Raw genomic sequence first — 23427 nt, 5'->3', positions numbered from 1 at the left:
AATGTTTACCTGGACACAGGTATTTATTTATTTATTTATATTTTTCGATTTATATCCTGCCTTTTTCCTACGAAGGGCTCAAGGCAGCTTACATCATTCTCCTCCTCCATCTTATCCCCACAACAACAACCGTGTGAGGTAGGTTGGGCTGAGAGTCTGTGACTGGCCCAAAGTCACCCAGTTGGCTCCATGGCCGAGCGGGGACTAGAACCCAGATCGCCTGAGTCCCAGTCCCATGCTCTTAACCACTACACCGCACTGGCTCTCCCTGAAACTGATAAAGCTGGTAATGCATGTTGTTCAGTATTTGGATATTTGCAAGAGACACAGGTATACAGGAGATGCAATGGAGAGTTTTATTTATTTGTTAAATTATGTTCCCTTCCTCCCATTAAAAATCCTACTGAGGAATGCTCCCATGCACTCCAGTGTGGTGTCTTACAGCCGACCGACTCAGGTGTGGAGGCGAGGTCTTTGAATTGTCCAGACTGTGCAAATGGCTCCTCAGTTTGCTCCTAACAGAGGTCGCCGAGGGCTCTTTCACGTTCAACGTGGTGGGCCCAGGCCACTCGTGCGCCTCCCACTCACGCTTCCTGATCGTTTCAGCCTTGAAAGCAAGCCTCCTTCACCGACTCCCTCCTTCTGCCTCGCAATCACATTTGGCTTTTGGCCTGTTGAACTTCGGAGCAACCAGTTTTTATAGCTTTACAAAATCTGCTTCCGGTTGTCTGTCTGTGCACTGGCAAACTCCTAATGGAAGTTATTATCTGGCTTTCTGCCTGTGTGTTAAAATGCAACGTGGTTTGTGAAGGGAAACCATTCTTCCTTCTCAGATGCCAACACAACAGCCTGACTGGTCTGGAGCCATGATCAGTTTTGATCGGTTGACAGTCTGAATTTTCTTGGAATACCTGGCACGGTTTGTTTCATGCTGATGAGGCGTATTCTTCTCTCACATACAGTTAGGCTCATCTTCTCATGCGAGAATACTTAGAGGAGACAAACACTGTCATCCAGTCAGGAGTTGTCAAGAATTCATAAATACAATAATGTTAGTACAGCGAGGGACCCCTCTGTCTTCTCCGGGTATGTGATGATGTGTCACAGAACTGTCAGATTTCTGTGCCTTACCTGCATTTGATTCCTGGATTCATCCTGACAAGTTGCCAGTCTTTTGCAAATGGTCTGGTATCATTCCTCCTGGTTCTGTGCTTTTGCAAGACTCCTGACACTGAAGGGACACTTTCCACATTGGTGGTCCACCTTGCTGAGGCACCCTGGAAAATGGCTCTCAGTGCGGGGTGCCAGCCCAGGCCACATCGACAAATAGCCCATGCTAGAACCCGCCCCGGGAATTGTTGCGGGAACTGCAACAAACTGTTGCAGCAGGGAGTATTCTGCAGGAGGGCAGCTCCTCCCATTCCTCCTCGCTTCTCAACAGCCAGCATTCAGTGGCCACAGGGCCTGCTCAGTCTTTACTCAGCTGTTTTGGGAATCTAACACTTCTGTATCTCTGTTCCTCCAATGAGTTGAGAGTGGCAGATGCAGCTCTGTCACAACCTGCCTTTTATCTGCATAACTGCCGTGCGTTGTCCCAGTCCTACCACAAAAGAACAGCAGATGAGTTTTCTTCCATGTAACCTTCCTCTGTTGCTTCCCTCTCAAGCATCTCCTGCTGAGGGCCTGAAGAACTCCCAGGAATGCAGTGTGAAAGCACTACTCTAGTTCAACTTGGCTTTCAGGCATGGCGGTGTCAGGCTAGAAAGCTTCCACAAGGACTTCTCTGCCATGCAACACAAGTATGATGTATTCTGAGACGTTTTCCTGGGTGCACAGCAACTTCCTGGGTGCAAAGTGAGGATAGGCAAACAGTGGCTAAGACATACAATCCAAGAACTTCCATTTTTGTGTTTGGAAGATTTTAATTGTTTCCAACTTCATCAGAGGCCAACTTGGGAGAGCTCAGCTATCTGGATAGCTCCCAGCAGGCCCAGAAGTGACAAGCTTCAGTTCCATGCATGGCTACCTGAATATGAATATAAGGCTGAATATGAGTTAAATGTGATTTGTTGTTGAACTGTTGGTTGGTAGTTCCTGGCTACCTGAAGGAGCGCTTACGTCCATATATGCCCGCCCGCCCCCTGAGATCAGTGGGAGAGGCCCTTCTCCGGGAACCCTCCGTGAAGGAAATTAGGAGGGTAGGTACTCGGAGGAGGGCTTTCTCTGTGGTGGCGCCCAATCTAAGGAATGCGCTCCCCAGAGAGGTCTGCCTGGCGCCGTCGTTATTTGTTTTTCGGCACCAGGTGAAGACCTTTTTATTCAAGCGTCATTTTAATTGTTAATGTTATCTTTATTTTAAAGTTTTTTGGCCAGGGTAACTTATTTTATACAGTTCTGTGTATTTTATATTGTTAATTATGCATTTTAATTTATTTATTTGTAAGCCGCCCCGAGGCTTCGGCGAATGGGGTGGCCTAGAAATTTTCCAAATAAATAAATGCCCTGTTGCTCCAAAGCCATGCCTGTCACGATTCCATTTAGAACCTTTTCACTGAGCTGAACGTGGGAATAAAGAAGAGTTCTAACATGTGTCGGTTTGGCTTTCGTGTGCATTACAAGCCGAGGGTGTGGTGGGAGGGGATGGAACAGGTGGAACTTCTCGTAGCCCTGCTTCTCGGACACACCAGCTGCAATTTCCACTTTTTATCAATTGCATTTAGAAAACTACAGTGTTGACATTATCCCTGGATGTTTTCCCTGAAATACTGGATTTCGGTGCCTTCTGGGCCTTTCCTTGTGGTCCAAATCTGCTCTGCTTTGCTACTCAGTCTGTTTTAAGTGCAAAACTAAAAGTTTCCTCATCAGAAGATGAGAGAATAGCTCCTAAACGGCATTCAAAAATGCCTTCCTGGAGATCAGCCTTTAGATCCTTGAAGTGCCACTGAGTCCCCGTGGCAATCCATTGTGTGGCTGTCTTGGAGCACTGAATTGTCCTATCGGAACGTCACAATTCTGTGCATATTCCACTTCCTTGTGGCAGTCTAATATTCCCTGGAACCCTGTGGGAACTGAATGGCATTCCTTGGCTTAAACAGTAGGTGTTAAATTTCTTAACGGTTGTGGAAGCCTCTTTCTTAGGACGGATGACTTCAGTCTGCCAACCCATGTTTTTGGCAGGCAGCCATTTTAATGTGTGCTGGTGTTCAGGGCCAGAAATGTAACTGAGATTGGCAACTATAAACATGTTGGATCCCCATGGATCCTTTGAAGAGGAGGAAAAAGACAGCACTGAGTTGTCTTTTCTAAAGAGACAAATCTTTTTTAGTATATGAACTTGCTTCCTTCTCTCAGACATGAGATACTGGGCACATGTGCGTTGGGTTTTAGGCAAAAACGAGAGGATAGCTTGTTGGAATATATTATTTTATCAAGTGTGCAGATTCTTTAGAGGAGAATTTTTATCGGAATAGGTTGTGGGTTATTATTATTATTTTTGTATGTGCTTCACATGTTTTTCTGCTGTTGCATTTTGGTTATTTTGTGCATAGAATCATAGAATAGTAGAGCCGGGCCAGAGGGCCATCGGGTCCAACCCAATGCTCAGTGCTGGACTCCAGCTAAAACCATCCTCTCAGATGGCTGTCCAGTTGCATCCTGAATGCCTCCAGTATGGGAGAGTCTACAACCTTCCCAGGTCATTGGTTCCATTGTCATGCTGCTCTAACCAGCAGGAATTTTTTCCTGATTTCTAGCCAGAATCTGGCTTCCTCTTCGAGACAGCCTTTCAGGTACTTGAATAGAGCCATCCTATCTCCCCTCGGTTTTCTCTTCTCAAGGCCAAACATGCCCAGGTCTTTCCATCTCTCTCCATAGGGCTTTGTTTCCAGTCTCTGAATCATCCTTGTGGCCAAGGCTGTCTCCATCCCAAATCCAGGCCTGAAACCCCTTTGCAGTCTGGCCTTCCTTCCACTTCATATACATGTCCTTTTGTTTTCAGATCATCTCTAAGCTTTTTGTGGAGACACACGGGCTTCTTCTGTTGTCTTCTACCCTTCTTCCTTGTTGGAATTGTTTGCAATGCTGCCTTTAGAATTTTCTTTTTAAAAAGTTCTCACCCATCTGGGATTCCTTTTCTCATTGGAGTCTCTCTCCAGGGACTCAGATTGTTCTGAGTTTATTAAAATTGGCTTTCTTGAAATCCAGGCTACATTTGACTCTTGCCTCCTTTAGAATCAAAAATTCAAGTATGGCACGGTCACTTTCCACCATCGCTGCCACTTCACCCACTAGGTCGTTCCTGTTGGTGGATATAAAGTCAAGGATAGCCGTTCCTCATGTTCTTTCTTTTTGTTGGAGGATGTTATCAGCAACACATATCAGAAATCTCTTGGCATGGCCGTGTTTGGCAGAATTTGTCTCCCAACAGATACTCTTCCAAAATTTTAATTGCTAATTTGTTTTAATTGGTGATTTTATACTTAACATCTGATGCTGTGCGACTCCTACTCTTATTTCCGTTTTTATGCTATTTTATTCATGGTGTTGTAAACCGTCCCGAGACATCTGTGATGGGATGGGATGGAAAAGTTTTAAATAAATAAATATTGGAGACATTGTCCTCCATAATGATGGCATCATGCCTCCTCGAAACAGCGGCAGCTCACTTTCCAGAAGTTTCATCCTCATCTTCTCCTTGATTGCAAGATCAGTACTAGACTCCACCCGCTGCGTTCCTTTGATTCCTTGCCGCATTTATATTGATCCGGATGCTCTTGGTGGGCCTCCTGAACACATCCTCCCGCATTTCTGCGCAGAGATATGCGTCTTCAGCATTCAGTGTGACTCTGCCTCCCTTTCTGCTCCTTCTGTCCTTCTTGAACAGCTTCTGTCCTCCACTTGTTGAATTCTAGCCATGGGCGTCATCCCACCAAGTTTCAGTTGTACCTCTTGGGTCATATTCTGTGTTGAAAGATCAGGTCTACGCTGTTTGTTTCCCATACTTCGGGCATTAGAATATAGACATGGAAGACCACGTGTTTTATGCTCTAGCTTTCTTCCTGCAGTTTTTGGAAGACCGTCACTGGGCACTATTAAAGCTGCTCCCTCTGTCGTGGTGCATCAGCCTTTGTCTGCTGCTGCACCCAGGTGTGCGTCTCCCTCCCCTGTTTAAAGTTTCAGTTTAAAGCCCTCCTTATAGACTTCCTCATGCTGTGGCCGAACACCTCCTCTCCAGTCCTTGCAAGGGGCAGCTCACCCCTTGCTGGCAGCCCCTCTTCCGGGAAGTGTAGCTCGTGGTCCCAGAATCCAGATCTCTCACGTTGGCACCACCTTCGTAGGCAGGCATTCACTGGGAGTATTTTTCTTTCCCGGTCCGTTCCTGTTCTTTGAACTGGAAGGATGTGGTCTGGGCTGGCTGGGCTCTGAAGTTCTTGATTTTCCTCTCTAAAGTTTCCAAGTTTGACGTGATTCCTTCAAAGCTCCCCTCGGCAGTGTCATTTGCTCCCACATGTATAAGAAGGGAGGGATATGCCCTTTGCTTTTAAAGCTGAAGTTTTCTTGTTAGGCATCATACCGGAAGACGTTAACAGACAGGAAATGTATCTGATGCTGCACCTAATCACAGTGGCGAGGATTGCATTTGCTCCGTATTGGAAAAGTGAGGAGCTACCCACTGATGGATTGATTGTAAGAAAGATCTTGGACTGCGCAGAAATGGATAGATTGAAGGATTTCTCCTTCAGTGATAAAGAGGACACCGACTTCTGTCGAACCTGGGATTCTTTCTATAACTGGCTGGAGAAATGGGACTTGGCATAAACTTAGAGATGTTTTCAAATTATTATAAATTGATTTGAATTTGACTTTAGAATGTTTAAAAATTTGTAGTAGGGGGTTGACCCAGTAAATCCGATGTATGTGATGTTTGATGTTTTTAGTGTTAGTTTAAAATTTTAATAAAAAAGAAGAAGAAGGGAGGAATACGTGTCAGTTGGCTGTATGAGCCTTGGCAATCTCTCAGTTTTATCACCAATCTGTGCTCCAGGGAGACCGCATACCTGACAAGTCCATGGGTCTTCCTGCCATGCATGTGCTTCCATCCCATGCAGGAGGGAGTCTCCCGCAACTAACACTCTTCTCTTCTTGCTCTTGCAAGCCTTGGTCCCATTCCCACTACTTGGTTGACCTTCAGCCACTGGTTCAGTGTTGCACAGAATGACTTGTGGTTCTTGCACTGCAGGCTGCCCTCCAGTCTCATCCTCGAGTAACTGAAAGCGGTTCGAGAGTTCCACTGGTGCAGAGTGTCTTCTCATTCTTCTCCACCTCACTGTCACTCTTTTCCAGGGAGTTTCCTCCTCGTTTTCCCTTCCCTCAGGATGCTCCTCTTCGGCCTCAGCTTGCTGTTGCGCTTCTAGCTTTTGCACCACTCTTAGGTGCTGCAGTTCCACCTCTCTGTCTAAAAACTCTTCATCTTCTTTTATTACCTTGAGGGTGGACCCTCACTGCTCCAGTGCTCTCACCTTTTCTTCTACCAAGCTGCCAGCTTGCACTAGTTGCACATTTAGGCCACGTCAGTCTCCGGCAGGAAGACAAACATTGTACAAATGGCGCCAGTCACCACCACTGGTGTGTTGACCTGTCTTCCCTGAAGGTTAACAACACACTCCTACCAGTAAATTAGAGTGTGTTGCAAGGAAGAAAACAAAGGGAGGAAGAAACTCAGGGGAAAACAGAAAAATGTAACGACCTTCGCTGCCAAACTCCTGTTTGCTGTCCCTGGTCACTAGCTCTGATCATGCGCTACCTGGGAGCTTGACTGCTTGCATCCCAGAGTCCCTGGACCAGCTGAGGCAGCTTCCTCTGACCTGCTCAGCTAGGAATCGGGAACCAGAATGAGTTTTGGCCTGGCTTTGAGAGTTTGACCCAGGCCTCTAAGGAAAGAGAAGAACAGGAAATCTGTTCTTGCCAAACTTAGACCTAATATACTGTCAAATGTGGCCCCTCTTTTCGTGTGCAGTGGAGGGTTCGGGTTACATGGAGCAGTATTAGAACCAGTACCATTAAAATATAAGGAATCACAAGGTCAGCAGATGTGACTTAATGCATGATTTGTAGCTATAATACATATAAAAATGTGTGAAACACGTAGGGAGTATACGTTAAACCATGTGGAAAAGCTCTTTCAGCCAGAGGGCGCAGTCTATTTAGAAAAACCTTTGGGGTCACATTTCACTGGTGGTCATGGCTGAAAGCAAAAGGAACGGGGCCAGAAATTCACGGGGTCAAGCCAAGAAAAATGAGGAACAGGAGACATGATTGAGGTGCAGAAAATCATTTATGGAGCAGAGAAAGTGGATTGCGAGACATTTTCTCCCTCTCACTTCATCGGCGTATGAAGCTGATTGGTGGGAGATTCAGAGTAGAAGGACTCATTTACACGGTGCATGGTTCAACTGTGGAATAGACTTCAACAAGATGTATTTATTTATTTACTGTATTTATATGCTGCCCCGTAGCCCAAAGGGCTCTCAGGGCAGCTGCAATAAAACAGGAAAAAGAACAATAAAATAACAGTTAAAAGCATAAAATCCAGTTAAAACTACCAATCGGCAAAAATTAGAACAAAGCGCACAGTGATGGAAATTTAAACAAGGGCAAAACCAATAGCTACTAAAATGCTTGGTTAAATAAAAGCGTCTTTACCTGGCACTGAAAATCTAGCAGCGACGGTGCCAGGTGCACTTCCGTGGGGAGGGTGGTCCATAAATGAGGTGCAATCTCAGAGAAGGCCCTTCCCTGAGCCATTTCCCCATCACTTCACTGGGGGATGGTTCATGGAGGACTTCCATCAAAGAACATAGTGATCAGGAAGGGATATATGGAGAAAGGCGTTCCCTCGGATATCCTGGCCCCAAGCCATTTAGGGCTTTGCATATTAACGTCAGCGCTTTCAGTTGGGCCCAGACTACAATGCAGCCAATGGAAGACTGGCTTAATATCTTGATGAGGACCATTCTGTGTCCTTCAGATGCAGAAAAATTAGAAAGGATCCAGAGGAGGGCAACAAACATGATCCGGAATTTGGAAACACTGCCCTATGAGGAGGGAGAGAGGGAACTGGGCATGTTCAGCCTTGAGAAGAGAAGACTGAGCAGGGACATGATATCCCTCTATAAGGAACTCAAAGGCTGTCACAAAGAGGAAGGCCAAGATCTCTTCCTGCTGATACCAGAGTGTAGGACATGGAATAATTCAAGTTGCAACAACCCAGATTCAGGCTGGACATCAGGAAAAGCTTCCTCACTGTCAGAGCAATACGGCAGTGGAACCAGCTGCCTGGAGAGGTGGAGGGCTCTCCCACACCGGAGCCATTCAACATGGACAGCCATCTGAGTGGGGTGGTGTCCCACAACAGCAGGGGGTTGGACTCGATGGCCTTCATGGCTCCTTCCAGCTCTTCTGTGATTCTATGAAAGTCATGGCCGCCCCTGTTCTGGACGAACTGGAGTGTTTGGGCCATTTTCAAAGGCAGCCCCAAGTAAAACGCATTGCAGCAATCCAGACGAGATACTCATGTGGCAGGATAAAGCCACCCATCTCAGTGCCTTTAGAAGGGAAATAGACATATCCGTGGAGGATGTTGCTATCAGTGCCTGCTGGTCCCAGTGGCTGTGTATGTTCTCCAATATACCTGCAGGTAGCAGAGGAACTTCAGCAGGTGGATCACGCTCATGTTCTGCCATGGTCAGGCCAAGGTGTGAACAGTGTTGGTCTAGATAGACTTGGCAGAACCATTCTTACGTTCTTACATTCAGGCCGGGGAAGACTGCTCTACACACAGGTGGCTTCTCTAGGTCAAAATCGCCAAAAGCTTTGCTTTCGAAGATTGTACAGCTGAATCACAAAGGGTTGGCAATTGGCTGGCATTTCTGCCCTGCTGGTTTTGGTGGCTTTTTTCTTGAGCCGCAACTGAATTAACTCTCCATCACGCTTGAGGTTACAATAGAAAAGCGCAACTGCTTCTTTTCCCATGAATCTTGCCGCACCAGCTCTTGGCCATGTGCCAGTCGAGCGAAGGGTTTTGTCTACAAGTGACCCAGTTCTCCTACAGTGGATTGTTTAGCGATAGCCGCCTCTCGCCCAGTGTTCCTCGGGGACCAGAGGAAATGACCGTGAATTTGCTGGTTTCCTCAGCAGGGCTAACAGCTTCCCCTGCAAATTTGGCTTTGTGACAAGCTGGTCTTCATCTCTTGCTAGTGGCACTCTTGATTGATTGGGAAACTGCTTGTCACTCTGAAGGACAATCTTATCCTGAAAAACATGAACTACAACAATCGCTAGCTTCTTATGCAGAACCTCTTCCTTGGAGAGGTTTTCCTAACTTTCTGCTGATTCTAAGCCAAGCCCTGCTTTTGCCTTAGTTCATTTTCACCTTTGTTTATTCCCTTTCTGTATCTTCGAATACCAAGACTCTCTGGGTGTCGTTCCCAGTAATCAAAATGGTCAAATACAGTGTAAAATAGACTGCAAAGATTTAAAAAAACTACAATATAAAATAGAAGTAAAGGGGGAAGTCAAATTAAGCAATAGTATGAAAATTTAAAATAGGGTGAAGGATTTCAAGCAATGGAAACAAATTCCTAGGAAATTAAGAGGTCCTGCCCTGCTGATGGAATAACACAACTGGCAAGCGTCTCCGGGCAGCTTATTTCACAATTTGCTGGGGTGCTGTGACCTGCAGCAGGAGTCAGGAGAGCCCCTGTTCCTTGGCTCCCCCATGAGCAAGCCACCGGGGCTCTGAAGGTTGACCCGAAACACCAGGAGCCATACAGAGCAGCATTTGTGCCATGCTAAGTTGTCATCAGCCTGAAGATGTGATTTTGCAATCTGGGCTGTTACATCCCTCCCCTCCACTGCTGATCATTGGGTGGATTTTCCAGGGTTTGTGCTGTTTTTCCCCATTCTGAAATGTTGAGATCCCAAGGCCAAGTTGCTGGCAGTAAGAGCACTTCAGTAAAGCATGCCTGCCCCTGGGTTGACATCCCTGAAAGCTTCTCCAAACTGGCATTCAGCTGTCCAGCTCAAAGACGTTCCCTCCCTCTTCCACAGCCTTAATTCTCCTCTTAGCTGCTTCTTTAGTTCCTCAGTAAGATAAAAGATTAGATTAATGCAACACAGCCGTGCTGCATGATGCATGGAAAACAGCTCTGTCTTTCTTCATTTGTGCGCATGTGCACCATGCACACATCTTGTGTTGTGTGTGTATTTATTATGTTCTGTTGTATTTCAATGTATCTTATTGTGTTGTAAGCCGCCCCAAGGCTTCGGCAAGGGGCGGCATAGAAATGTAATAATAATAATAATAATAATAATAATAATAATAATAATAATAATGCAGAGACTTTATATGCTTTATTACCTGTCTGATGGAATGGCGACGCCTCCAGCAGCCTGGGAGTCTCCAGCCTGTCTTTCTGTTCAGCAGTGCTGGAGAGGTTGCAACCCACATACGCCGAAATCCATAGATTGGCCCATTTATAGCTTACGTTGCCAAACCCAGAGTTGCAGGATGTGCTCATCAAGAACAGGTTGGAAGATCTCAGGGACTTGCCCCAGGCTGCTGTGGTAGGTGTGGTTAGGTGTGCCATACCTGTTCAAATATTTTTGCTTGCAGTCACAGGTTGCCAAATATTCCATGAAGCCTAGAATATCCCATTGGCAGATCAGTTTAGTAGCTTTCATTGGTAACTTTAGACATCCGCAAACAAATTGCAGAATTCAAAGCATGTTTTTAAGCCTTACAACTGCTTGCAGCGAAAGTCTTTGACCTGTTGGAATGCTGTTTGCAATAAATTGGCCCTTAAAAGTGTATTATGCCTCCTTGTGTGGAGCAGGAGTTGTCCAATATTGTGGTTTATTCTTTGTGAATTACATAGTAAGTTGTTGTTGTTGTTGTTCAGTCATAAAGTTGTGCCTGACTCTGTGCGACCCCATGGACAACATTCCTCCAGGTTCTCCTGTCCTCCACCCTCCCCGAGAGCCCACCCAAGCCCACACCCACCTCTCCAGCCACCCCATCCACCCACCTCAACCTTTGCCGTCCTCTTCTCCTTTTGCCTTCAATTGTTCCCGTACATAGTAAGCACTCAAGCACTAATTTGAAGAATACTATTAAGCTTTCATAAAAAGGACCCTTAACACCATTGTGTAATGGAAGCACGCTGGCACCATTGCAACGATCTGAGGCTGAGACATTAAATTGGAAGACCCAGGAAAGTCGACTGGTATGCAGGAAATACTCAGCACGAGGAACTGTGCTGACTTGCTTGGAGTAATGAACCTTGAATAGGTACTGTGAATACAAAAGGTAAGCAAGGCAACCCATGTCTTCTGACCCTGTTCTGTCTTTTTGTTTCAGGACCAAGAAGAAAATAAAGGAGCCACAAGCTGGCCAGAATTCTACATTGATCAACTGAACTCCATGGCTGCTGTAAGTGCAGTTCCTAAGAAATTACTTCCTGGCTTGGGTGAAAAGGAAACTCATGCTGAGAATTAAGGACCAGGCTTTGTGTCCATGGAGTCATTTCCAGTGGTAGTTCTGTTTGGAAACATAGAAACAGAGCGAGTCAGAAGGGGTCTCCTGGGCCATCTAGTCTGACCCCTGGCTCCAGCCGGCTCCGCTCATGACAGGCCCACCATGTGCAAATATTGCAGAGGACCAAGGGCTTCAGTGAGTCATTGATTTCAATGGGCCTGCACTACACAGGAGCAACATTAGATACTTGCCTTGGGTCATTAAAAAAAGCAGAAAATAAAATGTAGTATCTGGTAGAAATCATGCAGACTATCCATTGCAATGCTCTTTTATTTTGCTTTCTTTATTGGTTTTTCTGGTGAAATAGGCCAGGTGTGGAAGCCCTGTCTTCCGCCGATGGGATTCTGTATTTAGCTCTTTTCGGGTCTTCGGAAGGCACAGCTGAGACACTGCTAAGCACAGACTGGAAGCCGAAGAGTAGGGGTAGGGAACCCCTCTTGATCCAAAGGGTGTGTTCCAGCCCAGAGACACTCGGCCGGGGGCACTTGGGCAGAAGGTCCAACACTGAGAGACAGAGGAAGAGGCTATGGCTGCAGTTTGCCAAATCCCAGGCACCCGGCCCTCCTGAAGGCCCCGGATCTGTGACGTGCATCATGTATCCAGCAGCTTTCCTGCACGGTTTCTGCTGCTTTTGCCCGATGGAGCCTTTATATTTATCAGCAGGTCTTCTCTCTGGCACTGCATTGCAGAGGGAAGACATCTGCATGGGGGGCCCATTAGCAAGCCGGGATGGCCAAGGACTTTTAGCGGGCCCGCGATAACCAGGAGATAAAGAGTCGGGGGGCTGGATGCACGGGAGGAGAAGGCGGTGCTGGAAATGTCCGAGGAGGCTGCGTCTCCAGCTGTCAAAGCAACTGCGATGGCAGGGTGCCATGTGTGTGCTGGCAACCGTGGGGGAGAGTTGTCTCCGCAAACTCTCTAACGACTTCAACAAGAGCCTCTTGATCAAAGGACACAAGCCCGGCTTGTCTTGCAGCGAGTTGATTTACGGGCCCTTTGGGCAAGGGTTCGCTCAACCACTGCCTGGCAGCTGGGAGGTTTGCACAGGGCTGGGGAAGCCTCTTTCTCACGTTGCATCTGCTGTTCCTTTGACCAGGGCGAGAGTGCTGCAGCCGTGACCCACAGAGCTGCACCATGCTTTCTCCCGGTGTGGTTCTGGGGAGTCTGTCTTGGCATGCATTGCAGAAGGAATGCTGCCTTTGGGACCCTGCAGCCTTCCCTAGTGATGCTTGGACTCAGGAGCCATTTCAGAGGCCCCTTAAGAACATGAGGAGAGTCCCACCAAATCAGAGCCGGGTCCGTCTGGTCCAGCGCTGTCTTCACACAGTGGCCACCTGGCTGCAGGATGGGAGGCAGTGGCCGCACTTGTGGACTGCTCAGAACGCTTCAGCCGTTGGACAGGATGCAAGCGAAATAAAAACAAAGCAAAAACAAGAGGGTCTTCACGCTCGCTCACTTTCCCAAGCAGCTGATCATGAGAGACATTCTGGCTTTGATCCTGGAGGTAACCTAGAGCTGTCGCAGCTGGTAGCCATCACTGGGCTTCTCCTCCAGGAATTTGTTTATCTCCTGGGCAGCCACCGACACCACTCCCCCCACCCTTCCTGAGTCCACTTCTAAAGATTTGAATTGGTGTTGTCGGATGAGGAAAGAGCTGGAGCTGGTGAACACCTCTGGCTAGATGCATTTTAACTTGGACAACCCCTTCCTTGTCAAAGAACAGATTTGCTCATGGTCAATGTGCTGAGGGGGGATGGAGCCAAAACCAGCTGTGGGCAGGTTCAGAGCCCAAAAGAGAGTGGGTCGTCCTTTTCTCTTTCTCTCTCTTTCCCCTTTTCTTTCACTCTCCCCACCCAAAGGAACTGGCGGGAAGGGAGGGGAGGGGACGGGAGGGGAGGGGAGGGGAAAGGCGTGCTGGCTGGTGGTCTGAATGTGCCCGCGCACAGAGAGCGTTTCATCTTAGACCAAGGGCTCCACAGCATTAGACTGAAGGCCACTTAGGAACGACATCCGTTTTAAGCAAACTCAAGTTCATGTGAAGAGGAGAGCAGAGGAATGTTGCTACTGTACTAATCCGTAAGCCCTCTAGCAATGAAAGGTTTGGGGTGCCAGCTGCCTCGACCGACCGTGCGGTCCACCACCCTTTCTTTTTGAAGTTTGCTTGCCTCGTGTTAAAGTCCGACATTCTGGATGTAGCTGCAAATCTGTGTTTCTCAGATGTGTCCATTGCTTTGTTGGAACCATAAAACGCCTCGCCAGTTTTCAGTGACCCTCCTGCACCTTAGCTGTGGCGAGAGAAATCATATCCTGTTGGATTATTACAGCGAATCGGTGGCATGAAAGGATGACATCATCGGTTGTAAGTTCTGCAGGGCAGCTTCCTTCTCTAGCATCCCTGGGACAGCTGTCTGATTACATCAGCACCTCAAAGACAGCTTTGGCGGAAACAATGACTTAAAAAAAAACTCCTAAAGGAAATACTTACCCCAGTTTTATTATCCACAGATGGTTGAAGCTGAGGCATGTAATGGCACTTTGAAACCAAATCCAGGATGCTACTGGGCCAGGAGAATTGAACTGAATGGGTGGGTTTGCTGTAGATCTGCACAAAGAGACCCACTCAGCCAGTGCGGACCCTGCTTAATGGCTTCCCCAAACTGGTGCCCTTGGATTGCAGTTCCCCCCAACCTTAACCAGCTGATAGGAGCAGTAGTCCAAAACATTTTATTATTTGTTATCTTTACATCCCACCTTTCTCCCCTTGTGGAACTCGAGGGGGCTCCAAGCAGTTCCCAGGTGGTCTCCCCTCCAAGCTCAGGCCAGCCCCAGGCCTGCTTAGCTTCAACAGGGCGGGTGCCGTATGGGCCTTCAGACCGTACTCTGAGCCATCTGGACTGAAGAAGGCTAGACTTATGGGGGGAGTATATGCTTTGCGTGCAGAAAGTCCCAGCTGCAACTCTTGATATCCCTGCTTGTTAAATAGTAGGTGGTGGGAAGCTCTTCCTCTGAGATTCTGGATGGCTCTGTCCAGTCAAAGGAGACAAGACTGGACTACGCAGACAATGAGTCTCACCTGTGGATGTAGCAATGGGCACCAACATGGCAGGCTTCAAGAGGAGGTTGGACGAATTTCTTGGAAAAGAAGGCTATCCAGGGCTTTTAGTCCTATATGCTGCCTCCCATGTTAGAGAGAGTGTGTCCCTGTGCACCAGTTGCTGGGGATCATGGGCAGGAGGGGCTGCTGCATTCTTGTCCTGCTTGTGGGCCCACAAGAAGCCGGTTGGCCTCTTTGTGAGCAGAAAGTTGGACGAGAGGGACCTGGTTCTGAGCCAGCACAGCTCTTCTTGTGTTGTTGAGTCCCAGAGCTTCTAGAGCAGGGTCCTCAAACTTTTTGAATAGGGGGCCAGTGGAAAGGCTGCGGTGACCGTCAGGGGCCGGTGAGGTGGGGGTGCCTGGGGGCACAGGCCAGTGAGGTGCCGTCGGGTGCGCGCGGGGCGGCATCGGGCGCGCGGGGCAGTGGCTCGCTCACTCAGAGGTCTCCTAGTGAGTCCAAAACCATCTCCGAGCAAGCAAGCAAGCCACCACCTCCCCCCCACACGCTGCGAGGCAGCGGCGAGTGTACGGGAGGCAGGTAGCAGCAGCTCGCTCGCTCGCTCAGAGACCATCTCCGAGTGAGCAAGCCACCACCTCCCTGCCCGTGCAGCAAGCGTGCACGGGCAGCAAAGGGCGGCGTGAGCCAGATGGATGGCCATGGTGGGCCAGATCCGTCCCGTGGCCCATACTTTAAGGACCCATGTACTAGAGCTTCGGCTATGGGGCAGTATAGAAATGAAATTCTCCATCTCCTTCGCCTTCTCCTCAATCTAAGGTGGGATCTTCATAAGGACAGTATCATGCATTACATTTTTCATAGGCACTCTTCATAAAACTTGGAACCAACTGTTTATGATTATTGATTTAATTTCTATAGAAATAGAGCAAGTCAGTAGGGGTCTCCCGGACCATCTAGTCTGACCCCCGGCTCCACTCAGGACATGCCCACCATGTGCATGTCTAGCCTATCCTTGAACACCCACACCGATGGGGCCTGGACTTAATATTATCAACATATTGTCAACATCTTAAATTGGGCCTGGACTTCAATTAGTAGCCAACACAGATGATACAAGTCCAGCGTTATATGGTCACATCTGCCAGTCCCTGTCAATAGCCTGGCTTCTTTATTTTATACCAATTGAAATATCCAGACTGTCTTCAAGAAACATAGAAACAGAGCGAGTCAGAAGGGGTCTCCCAGGCCATCTAGTCTGACCCCCAGCTCCAGCCGGCTCCGCTCACGACATGCCCACCATGTGGATGTCCAGCCTGTCCTTGAACACCCACACCAATGGGGCCTCAATGACCTCTTGTGGAAGCCCATTCCACACCCTCGGGGTCCTGACTGTCAGGAAGTGCTTCCTGGCATCTAAATTGAACCTGGGTTCCCTGAGCTTGGCTCTGTTGGAGTGTGTCCTGCCTTCCTCTGCAGGGGAGAACAGGTCTCTACCCACCTCCGTGTGACACCCCCTCACATGCCTGTATGTCGCCAACAGATCCCCTCTGAGTCTCCTCTTCACCAGGCTGAAGAGACCCAGTTCCCCCAGCCTCGCCTCATACGGCATCCACTGCAAAGGCTATTTGGCTATACCACCCAGTAGCCAAAGCTCTCTGCTCAGCTCACAGCAATTCACAAAACACAGATACAATGATGAAATGCAGCATTAAAAGATACAACCATCAAGTAGCTGAAATGGCCAAAATGATTTCACTGACAACTAGACCTGTTCAAGCGGGTGACCCATCATGCACCATTAACTGCCTGGGACGGAGCTCCCCCTATATGTGTGTGTGAATCAATATGCAGTGTTGTCATTGTTCTTTTAAACCACTCTCATCCCAAAGCAGTTGTTTTAATCCTCAATTGTGCAAAAAAAAAAAAAAAGGAGAGCTCAGCATTTACAAAAAACTGAATATGCATGCATGCATATTCACAGAAAGCTCTTGGTGCACCTTGGGAGAAGGGAGCTTTAGAGATTGTGGCAGTCCACCCCTCCAAGTCTGTGCTCTACCTGCCCACCAAATCTGGCTTGCCCGTTGGCCACTTCCTGGCTCTCCCGAACCTCCTGGTTTTGAGCTGTTCTTCCTCACATTCTAAAGGGTTGCAGTGCCTCTCCAGCGGCTTAGCTTCTCGCAGTAAGTGCTTTAAACTAAAATATGTTGGCATTTTCAACCCCACCTCTTTTGCCTTTGGTATGAGGGAAGGCAATGGCGCACTTCTGTCCCGCTTGTAGGATTTTGTGGGCAGGCAGTTAGCCCGAGTGTGCACAGATGGCTGGACTGGATGGACCCTGGGTCTGATCCTTCAGGCGCTTCTTGTGCTCTCATCCCTTTGGCCCTGTGTGCCACTGGAGGGAACTTTTCTGAAAAGGAACTTGGCCCTTCCGCATCCCTGAGCTTTCCTCTCAACTCAGGGCAGCTGACTCTGCTCAGGACATTGTGCAGCACTTTTGAAGTCAAGATATATTATGTCCTTGGCATTTCCATGATCTACTAAGGAAGTTCCACTATCCAAAAATAAAATAAGATGGATCTGTCAGGACTTGTTCTTAACAAAACCACACTGTCTCCCAATGATCATGGAATTAGTGTCTGGGTGTTTACGGATCAAAAGCGTGCAAAAATAAGAGGATGCTAAACAATATAAGCAACAATTAAACCAGCAGCAAAAACCAAATAATAGCATGATTCTAAAACAAATACTAAATAAATAGGTCTTTACTTGGCAGCAAAACAAAGTAATGAGGGTGCCAGTTGGAACTCTTTTGGAAGAGAGGTCCAAAAATGAGATACAATAATAGGGTCCTTTTTTCTAACTAATCCCCCCCGAAGGAGGGCCTCCATTGAAGATCTGAGTGGTCTGGTAGGGATAAATTGAGATATCTTGGTCCCAAGCCATTGAAGGCTTTATATGTTAGCATAAGTACTTTGAATTGGGCCTGGGCTGTGACAGGCAGTCAGTTCAGCTGGCGAAGGACTGGTGTGATAATGTTCTCTAGGATCCGTCCTTCTTAATAACCACCCAGCTCTGTTTTGACTTAGCGGAACTGGTTCAGGAGAGTCACTGCCTCACCTGGATTGGATGAAAACAAGAGGTAGAGCTGGGTGTCATCAGCGTACTGGTGACACTTGAACCCGAACCTCCTGATGGCCTCCCCCAGGAGTTTCATGTAGACATTAAAGAGCACGGGGGACAAAATGGGACTCCATGACCCAAGTGCCATGGCACAGAGCGGTAGCTCCACCAGCTGGAGACAGGTCGGAGCAAAGTCCCTGCAAAGTGGAGCCTCCAACTCCCCATCCAGCCAACCTCTCCAGAAGGACACCATGATGGTATCAAAAGCCACTGAGAGGTCCTGGAGAATCAACAGGGTCATGGAAACATAGAAACTGAGCGAGTCAGAAGGGTCCGCCTGGGCCATCTAGCCTGACCCCCGGCTCCAGCCGGCTCTGCTCGTGCGATCCCCAACATGTGGTTGTCCGATTTTACAGGGGGTCACACTCCCCCTGTCGCTCTCCTGACAAAGGTCATCCCACAGGGCGACCAAGGCGGTTTCCATTCCAAACCCAAGCCTAAAGCCCAATTGAAATGGATCGAGATGATCCATTTCCTCCAAGAGTGCTTGGAGCTGCCCGACTGAATGCACTGGAGCACCTTGTCCTCCAAGGGAATATTGGCTATCGGTCGATAATTATTTTGCTGTACTTACACAAATTAGATGCATTAGCAAATGTGCATTTCTTAATGCAATTTAGTATTAATGAGAATAAGTGGAAGTGAAAATCCTGGTATCCAATCCACTGAATCTCCATGATGTAGAAAAAACTGTCTCTCTGCAGAGGCAGTAAGTTTGATTCATAGAAATCCAAACTCATCTCAATCTATTCAGATACCTTCAATGCTTCTTGCAAGGAGAGAAGAAATATGGTACACGGTGCTGTGAAGTCTGTGGGATTCCAGATGCCAGGGATGATGATCAGGGATGATGGAAATTGTAGTCAAACTGCCTCTGGAGAGCCGGAGATTCCCCAGCCCTGGGGTAAACCTTAAGAAGCTATTTCTTTCTTAAATGCAGTGGAACAATGGAACAAAGCAGGCAGTATGTGCCATCATTTCTTGGCCATCTTCCAGAAAAAGCATTTTCCACGTGCGTGTTCTGGGTATAGAAAGATAAACTGTCTCTAGGCTGGAACTGTGCTTCAGATTAGAACTCCTCTGAACCCCCGAGTTGTTGAAGCTCTTTGAAAAGTGCACAGGTGGCTTTGAATCTTAAAAACCTTTTGGGGGGCAGGAGGGAGTGTTGGATTGAAGGGGGGGGGAGCTGCCACCAGGAGTTCTTCCTTGCATTGTCTCTTTAAAATGCAAACATCAAGCACAGATGGCAAAGTCAGGAGGGGACCTGGCTGCATAAAGAACGCATTGATTAGTGCCCAGAGGGTGGGCAGAAGATAAATGTGAATCTGTTGGTAGATTTCTGGGTGATTGACAGCAGATTCTCCCGAGGGTTTCTTGCTCCCAGTTGTGCGGTCCAAGCAGCAAGCAGCAACCACATCTAAAGAAAGATTTGAAGTTATCAAGGATGATTTTTTTTCATAAGTTTTATTTGAAATTATAATCCTAAAAACAAAGAAAAACTAAAAACAACATCAATCATCAAAAACATCGGGCCTGCTGGGTCAGCCCCCACATTTTTTTCCATTTATGATAACTTAAAAACATATTTAAACCTATACGAAGTCCCATTTCTCTAGCCAATAATAAAAAGAGTCCCAAGTTTGATAGAAGTAAGCATGATTTTTTTAAGTTGGAAAGAACTGTGAGCGTGATTTAGTTGGGGAACTCAAACCAAATGCAACCGTTTCAAATCCTTTTAATACTAAGTGTGTCTTTTGTGCCAGGGGCTGCTGGGTGGATCTTTGGAATCTAGTATAAAAAGCAGATCCCTCAAGCCTGAAGTCTACCCACCACAGGATAGGAGTCAAAGGGGACATCCTGGGACTCTGCTGCTCCTGAAGGATGGACTTGGCTTGCTCCACATGCTGCTGGGTCCAGCCCCAGTCGGCATGGTTGATGGTCAGGGCTAGTGGGAGGAGCCCACCAATATCTGGATGGTCACAGGCTGCTCTGCCATGCTGCATGGAGTACAAACCTGCAGTCGCAGAAGAAGTGCAGAATGTGGTGTTCATCAGCTGTGGAATTTGTGCAGCTCCACACACCTGTGCTGATAGTGTGTCATAAATCGGAGAATGTGCTGATCAGCCCGCAAGCATGGTGTTCCAGGGCAGTGAATAATTAACTTGCTTCTGCTGGTACAGGCCAAGTTACTCTGCGAGATGCTGAAAACGCTTGTCCTCTAACCACCGGAAATGCTCTTCCAGCTGGCTTCCCTTCTGGAAATCTCTTGAAGTATGGATGAGCTACGCCTTTGGAAGGACTTCCAAGGGTGTAGGTCAGACTTGAGAAGGTTTCCAGAGCCTTACAACCATGAGGACTAGCACCCAACACCCCTCATCATGAAATTGTACAGACCTTGTCTCCTTTGGGAAAGTGATGCAAAGCTGGGTGCCGGCATAGAGAAACGCCTAAGTGGAAGTCCCTTTCTTGTAACTGCAAAATATACTTGATACCCAGAGAAGTATTGGATTTGTCCATCTCTGTGATCTGCATTGAGCACACTGTATTTGTGGCAATATGTAAATGAACTCGGTGGTGATTGGCTTGACTCGTGTGCAATTTCTTTTGCAGAGAAAATCATTGCTTGCTTTGGAAAAAGAAGATGAAGAGGAGAGAAACAAAACTATAGAGAGTCTGAAGACAGCGCTGAGAACCAAACCCATGAGGCAAGTGCTATTTCTTGCTGTGAGCTCAAAAATACTGGCCAGCAGCTTGAACACACGTACACACGTCCCGTAATAACAGATGATAAAATTGAGTTGACACAGGTGGGTGGTCAAACTCCTCTGAAGGCAGGGAGAGAGGAAGCCCAGTTCCCGTAGCCTAGAACGGGGTGGGTGGATTTCAAACCTTCAGGATCTCTTTTGCTTTTTCCTGGAACTGTCAGGTTGACCGAATGGAGCCAGCTGAAAAATGGCAGCTGAAGTGAGTTGAAGATAGGCTAAGAATGACGGACTGGGTGCCTTTGATTACATGCTTAGACTACTGCCAGAACCAGAACAGTACCAGAACCAAGCCCAAAAAAACATTCATGCCAAACCCAACCCTGGTTTCCCTCAAAGCAACCTAATGAAGGTCTGAAGGCTTCTTAGTTGTGGCTGATGTTAAAACGACTGGGAGTCATTTGCTGTTGTGTGAACTTTGCTATGGCAGGGAGGTTATTATGGTTCAAGTGCATTGACCTTCCTTGAAGTTTCTTGCAGATGTGCCAGAGCATTATGGCCTTCCTCTTGCTAGGAAGAGCAGCAGAGATAATTGCCCTGGAGCTGCCTTTCTCAGTCGTTTTATAGATAAGCGCTGCTTTTGCTGTAAGAATTAAACTGTTTGCCATATTAAAGCAATTTCTGGGAAGTGGGAGTTTGAGCCCATGTGTACTGACAGACTGCAATAGCAGGAGAAAGGAACTTCATAAAATCCATGGCAAGAGCTGCTGTCTTTTATTCTTGCTCTGGGAGAGGAGCTGACCGGTCACTCTCCCAGGCAATCTCTGGAGGCCCACGGAGCTCCCCTGCCAAATCGAGCCCCAGAAAGGGAGAATATAGGCTTTCTTTTGCTCACGTATATTCTGCATCCATTTTTCATCATGGTGTTCAATAAATTCATTGCCAAAGTTGTTTTTGACATCGGTGACAATGGTAGACCCTCAAATCTAAGCTGAAGAGGTACCTTGATAGGAATATAAATAAAATATTCTTTTGGGTGCCAGGCTAAAACCCTTTTATTTTCCCAATGTTTTAGGAGCTGATTCTTTTAATTGGGGTTTTATTGTAGGCTGGATTTTTTTAGGACACTGTGTTTTATTTTATATTGTTTTATTGTTAAACCATCCCAAGACCTCGGTAAGGGATGGTTTAGGAAAGTTATATATAGGGTTAAATAGGGTTTTAATACCAGTCTACTGCAAATCACCCAATAGAACCCCATCAAACTTCTGATTCTGGGAAAATGGTGTATGACTGTCTGAGGAACCCAGAGGTCCAGGTTAGCCCCAGAGGAGGTGGATTTATAGGTGCCCCATAAACACCCTCCATATTTCCATATTGCTATGATAGCCAGTAATTACACAATGTAATTAGATGTGTTTCATTAAGCCCTTCAATGGAAAACCCCTGAATGATCAGCAGTCCAGGAAAGGGGGTGCTACGAAGGAGGAAGGGATGCCATTTGTCCAGGGTTCAGCACCTGTGCACTAAGCGAATGCTCCCACCTGTTTCTCCCAATATATTTACTGTGAGGAGAAGTCAGGGGTCACAAGACAAGCCTCCGAATTTCCCACTAAAAACCACCAGTTAGTTAGGTCTAGCTCCACAAAGCATAAAGGGATAAGGACCAGGTTGCTTTAAATAGTTTGAGGATTCTGAGAGAGGGGGAAAAGATGGAGAGGAAGATAACAATGCAAGTCTGAATGGTGGAGGCATGTGGGGAGTGAAGGAAGACAAAGGAGGAGAAGAGGAGAAGCGAGGATAGCAGAGTGCCCAGCAGGTAGAAAACCAGGAAAGGTGCCTGCTGGGTCTCCTCAGAGACGAGGACTTAACAAGGTGTCTGCCTGCTAGGAGAGACCTACCGGCAGAAACAGCAGCAAAGGGACTGATGCCAAACAGAGCACTCTTGGAAAGACTTTGCCACAAATCCAGTCGTTCTGATTCTGTGATTATTCACCATCAGCTTGCTCGGCACTCTGGGAAATCATGCTAATCCCGCAGGATTATTCCTGTGAGCGTTTCTCCTGGAACCACTTCCCTTCCTTACTCCATGGATTTCCAGCCTGGATTTGCAAGTGCTTGCTGGTATCTTCCACACCTCGTGGTCCTCCAGCCACTTGCCTCCATTGCCTCAGGCCATGTCCTCTTCCAGAGAATAGTTGCCTTGTAAGCTATGAAGCACTCCTGGTTTCTGGAACAACTGACTAATGATTCCAGACAGGCTGCCGGAATCATTAGAGTTTATCTTGGCCCTATTCGTGGCGTCAAGAGAATATTTTTAGAAGGCAGCAGTGGGAGAGGATTTAGTCCAGTGATGGCAAACCTTTTAGAGACCGAGTGCCCAAACTGCAACCCAAAACCCACTTATTTATCGCAAAGTGCCAACACTGCAATAAAACCTGAATACTGAGGTTTTAGTTTAGAAAAAGCAACTCATACAACTCATTGTTTCAATGATACAAGCAGCTTTTTATTGAAAGGTAAAGGTTTGCATTTGGCCTGCTTTTGCGCAATTAATGTGATCTTCGCTGTTGCATGCATGCTGATCGTTTGTCAAACCTTGGTTCAAATATGCCAGGGGGACAGCACAACATTAAAAGAATCTCACTCTCTCTTTGCTAAATCTTAGATATTAAAGTTCAATTTTTCATAAGAAAATTCAAAGCTAAAATCTTGTGTTAATAAAAACGAATGTATTAAAACTCACAGCCAGTCGAAGCAAATCTATCTATCTATCTATCTATCTATCTATCTATCTATCTATCTATCTATCTCCTTGGCAGTGCACTGACCGGCCATGCGAAAGCTCGGATGAGTCACGGTTAATGAGTCGCGGCTCGTGATGTCATCACCTGGCGCCA

At 47.2% G+C, this 23427-nt stretch overlaps 1 protein-coding gene across 3 annotated transcripts in view; it reads left to right on the top strand.

Moving 5' to 3' along the window:
- Positions 1 to 23427, top strand: part of DAAM1 (dishevelled associated activator of morphogenesis 1) — a 189719-nt gene that overhangs the window by 113586 nt on the left and 52706 nt on the right. For all 3 annotated transcript variants that reach the window (XM_044436533.1, XM_044436535.1, XM_044436534.1), the window contains exons 4-5: positions 11417 to 11488; positions 20436 to 20530. In XM_044436533.1, coding sequence (XP_044292468.1) covers positions 11417 to 11488; positions 20436 to 20530 — 167 coding nt within the window. The remainder of the gene's footprint in view (positions 1 to 11416; positions 11489 to 20435; positions 20531 to 23427) is intronic.

The sequence above is a fragment of the Varanus komodoensis genome, unplaced genomic scaffold, assembly GCF_004798865.1.
Source record: "Varanus komodoensis strain SLA01 unplaced genomic scaffold, ASM479886v1 scaffold3, whole genome shotgun sequence".
Classification (NCBI taxonomy): domain Eukaryota; kingdom Metazoa; phylum Chordata; class Lepidosauria; order Squamata; family Varanidae; genus Varanus; species Varanus komodoensis.
Note: the sequence above shows the minus strand (reverse complement) of the source record. Positions and strands in the feature narration are given on the sequence as shown.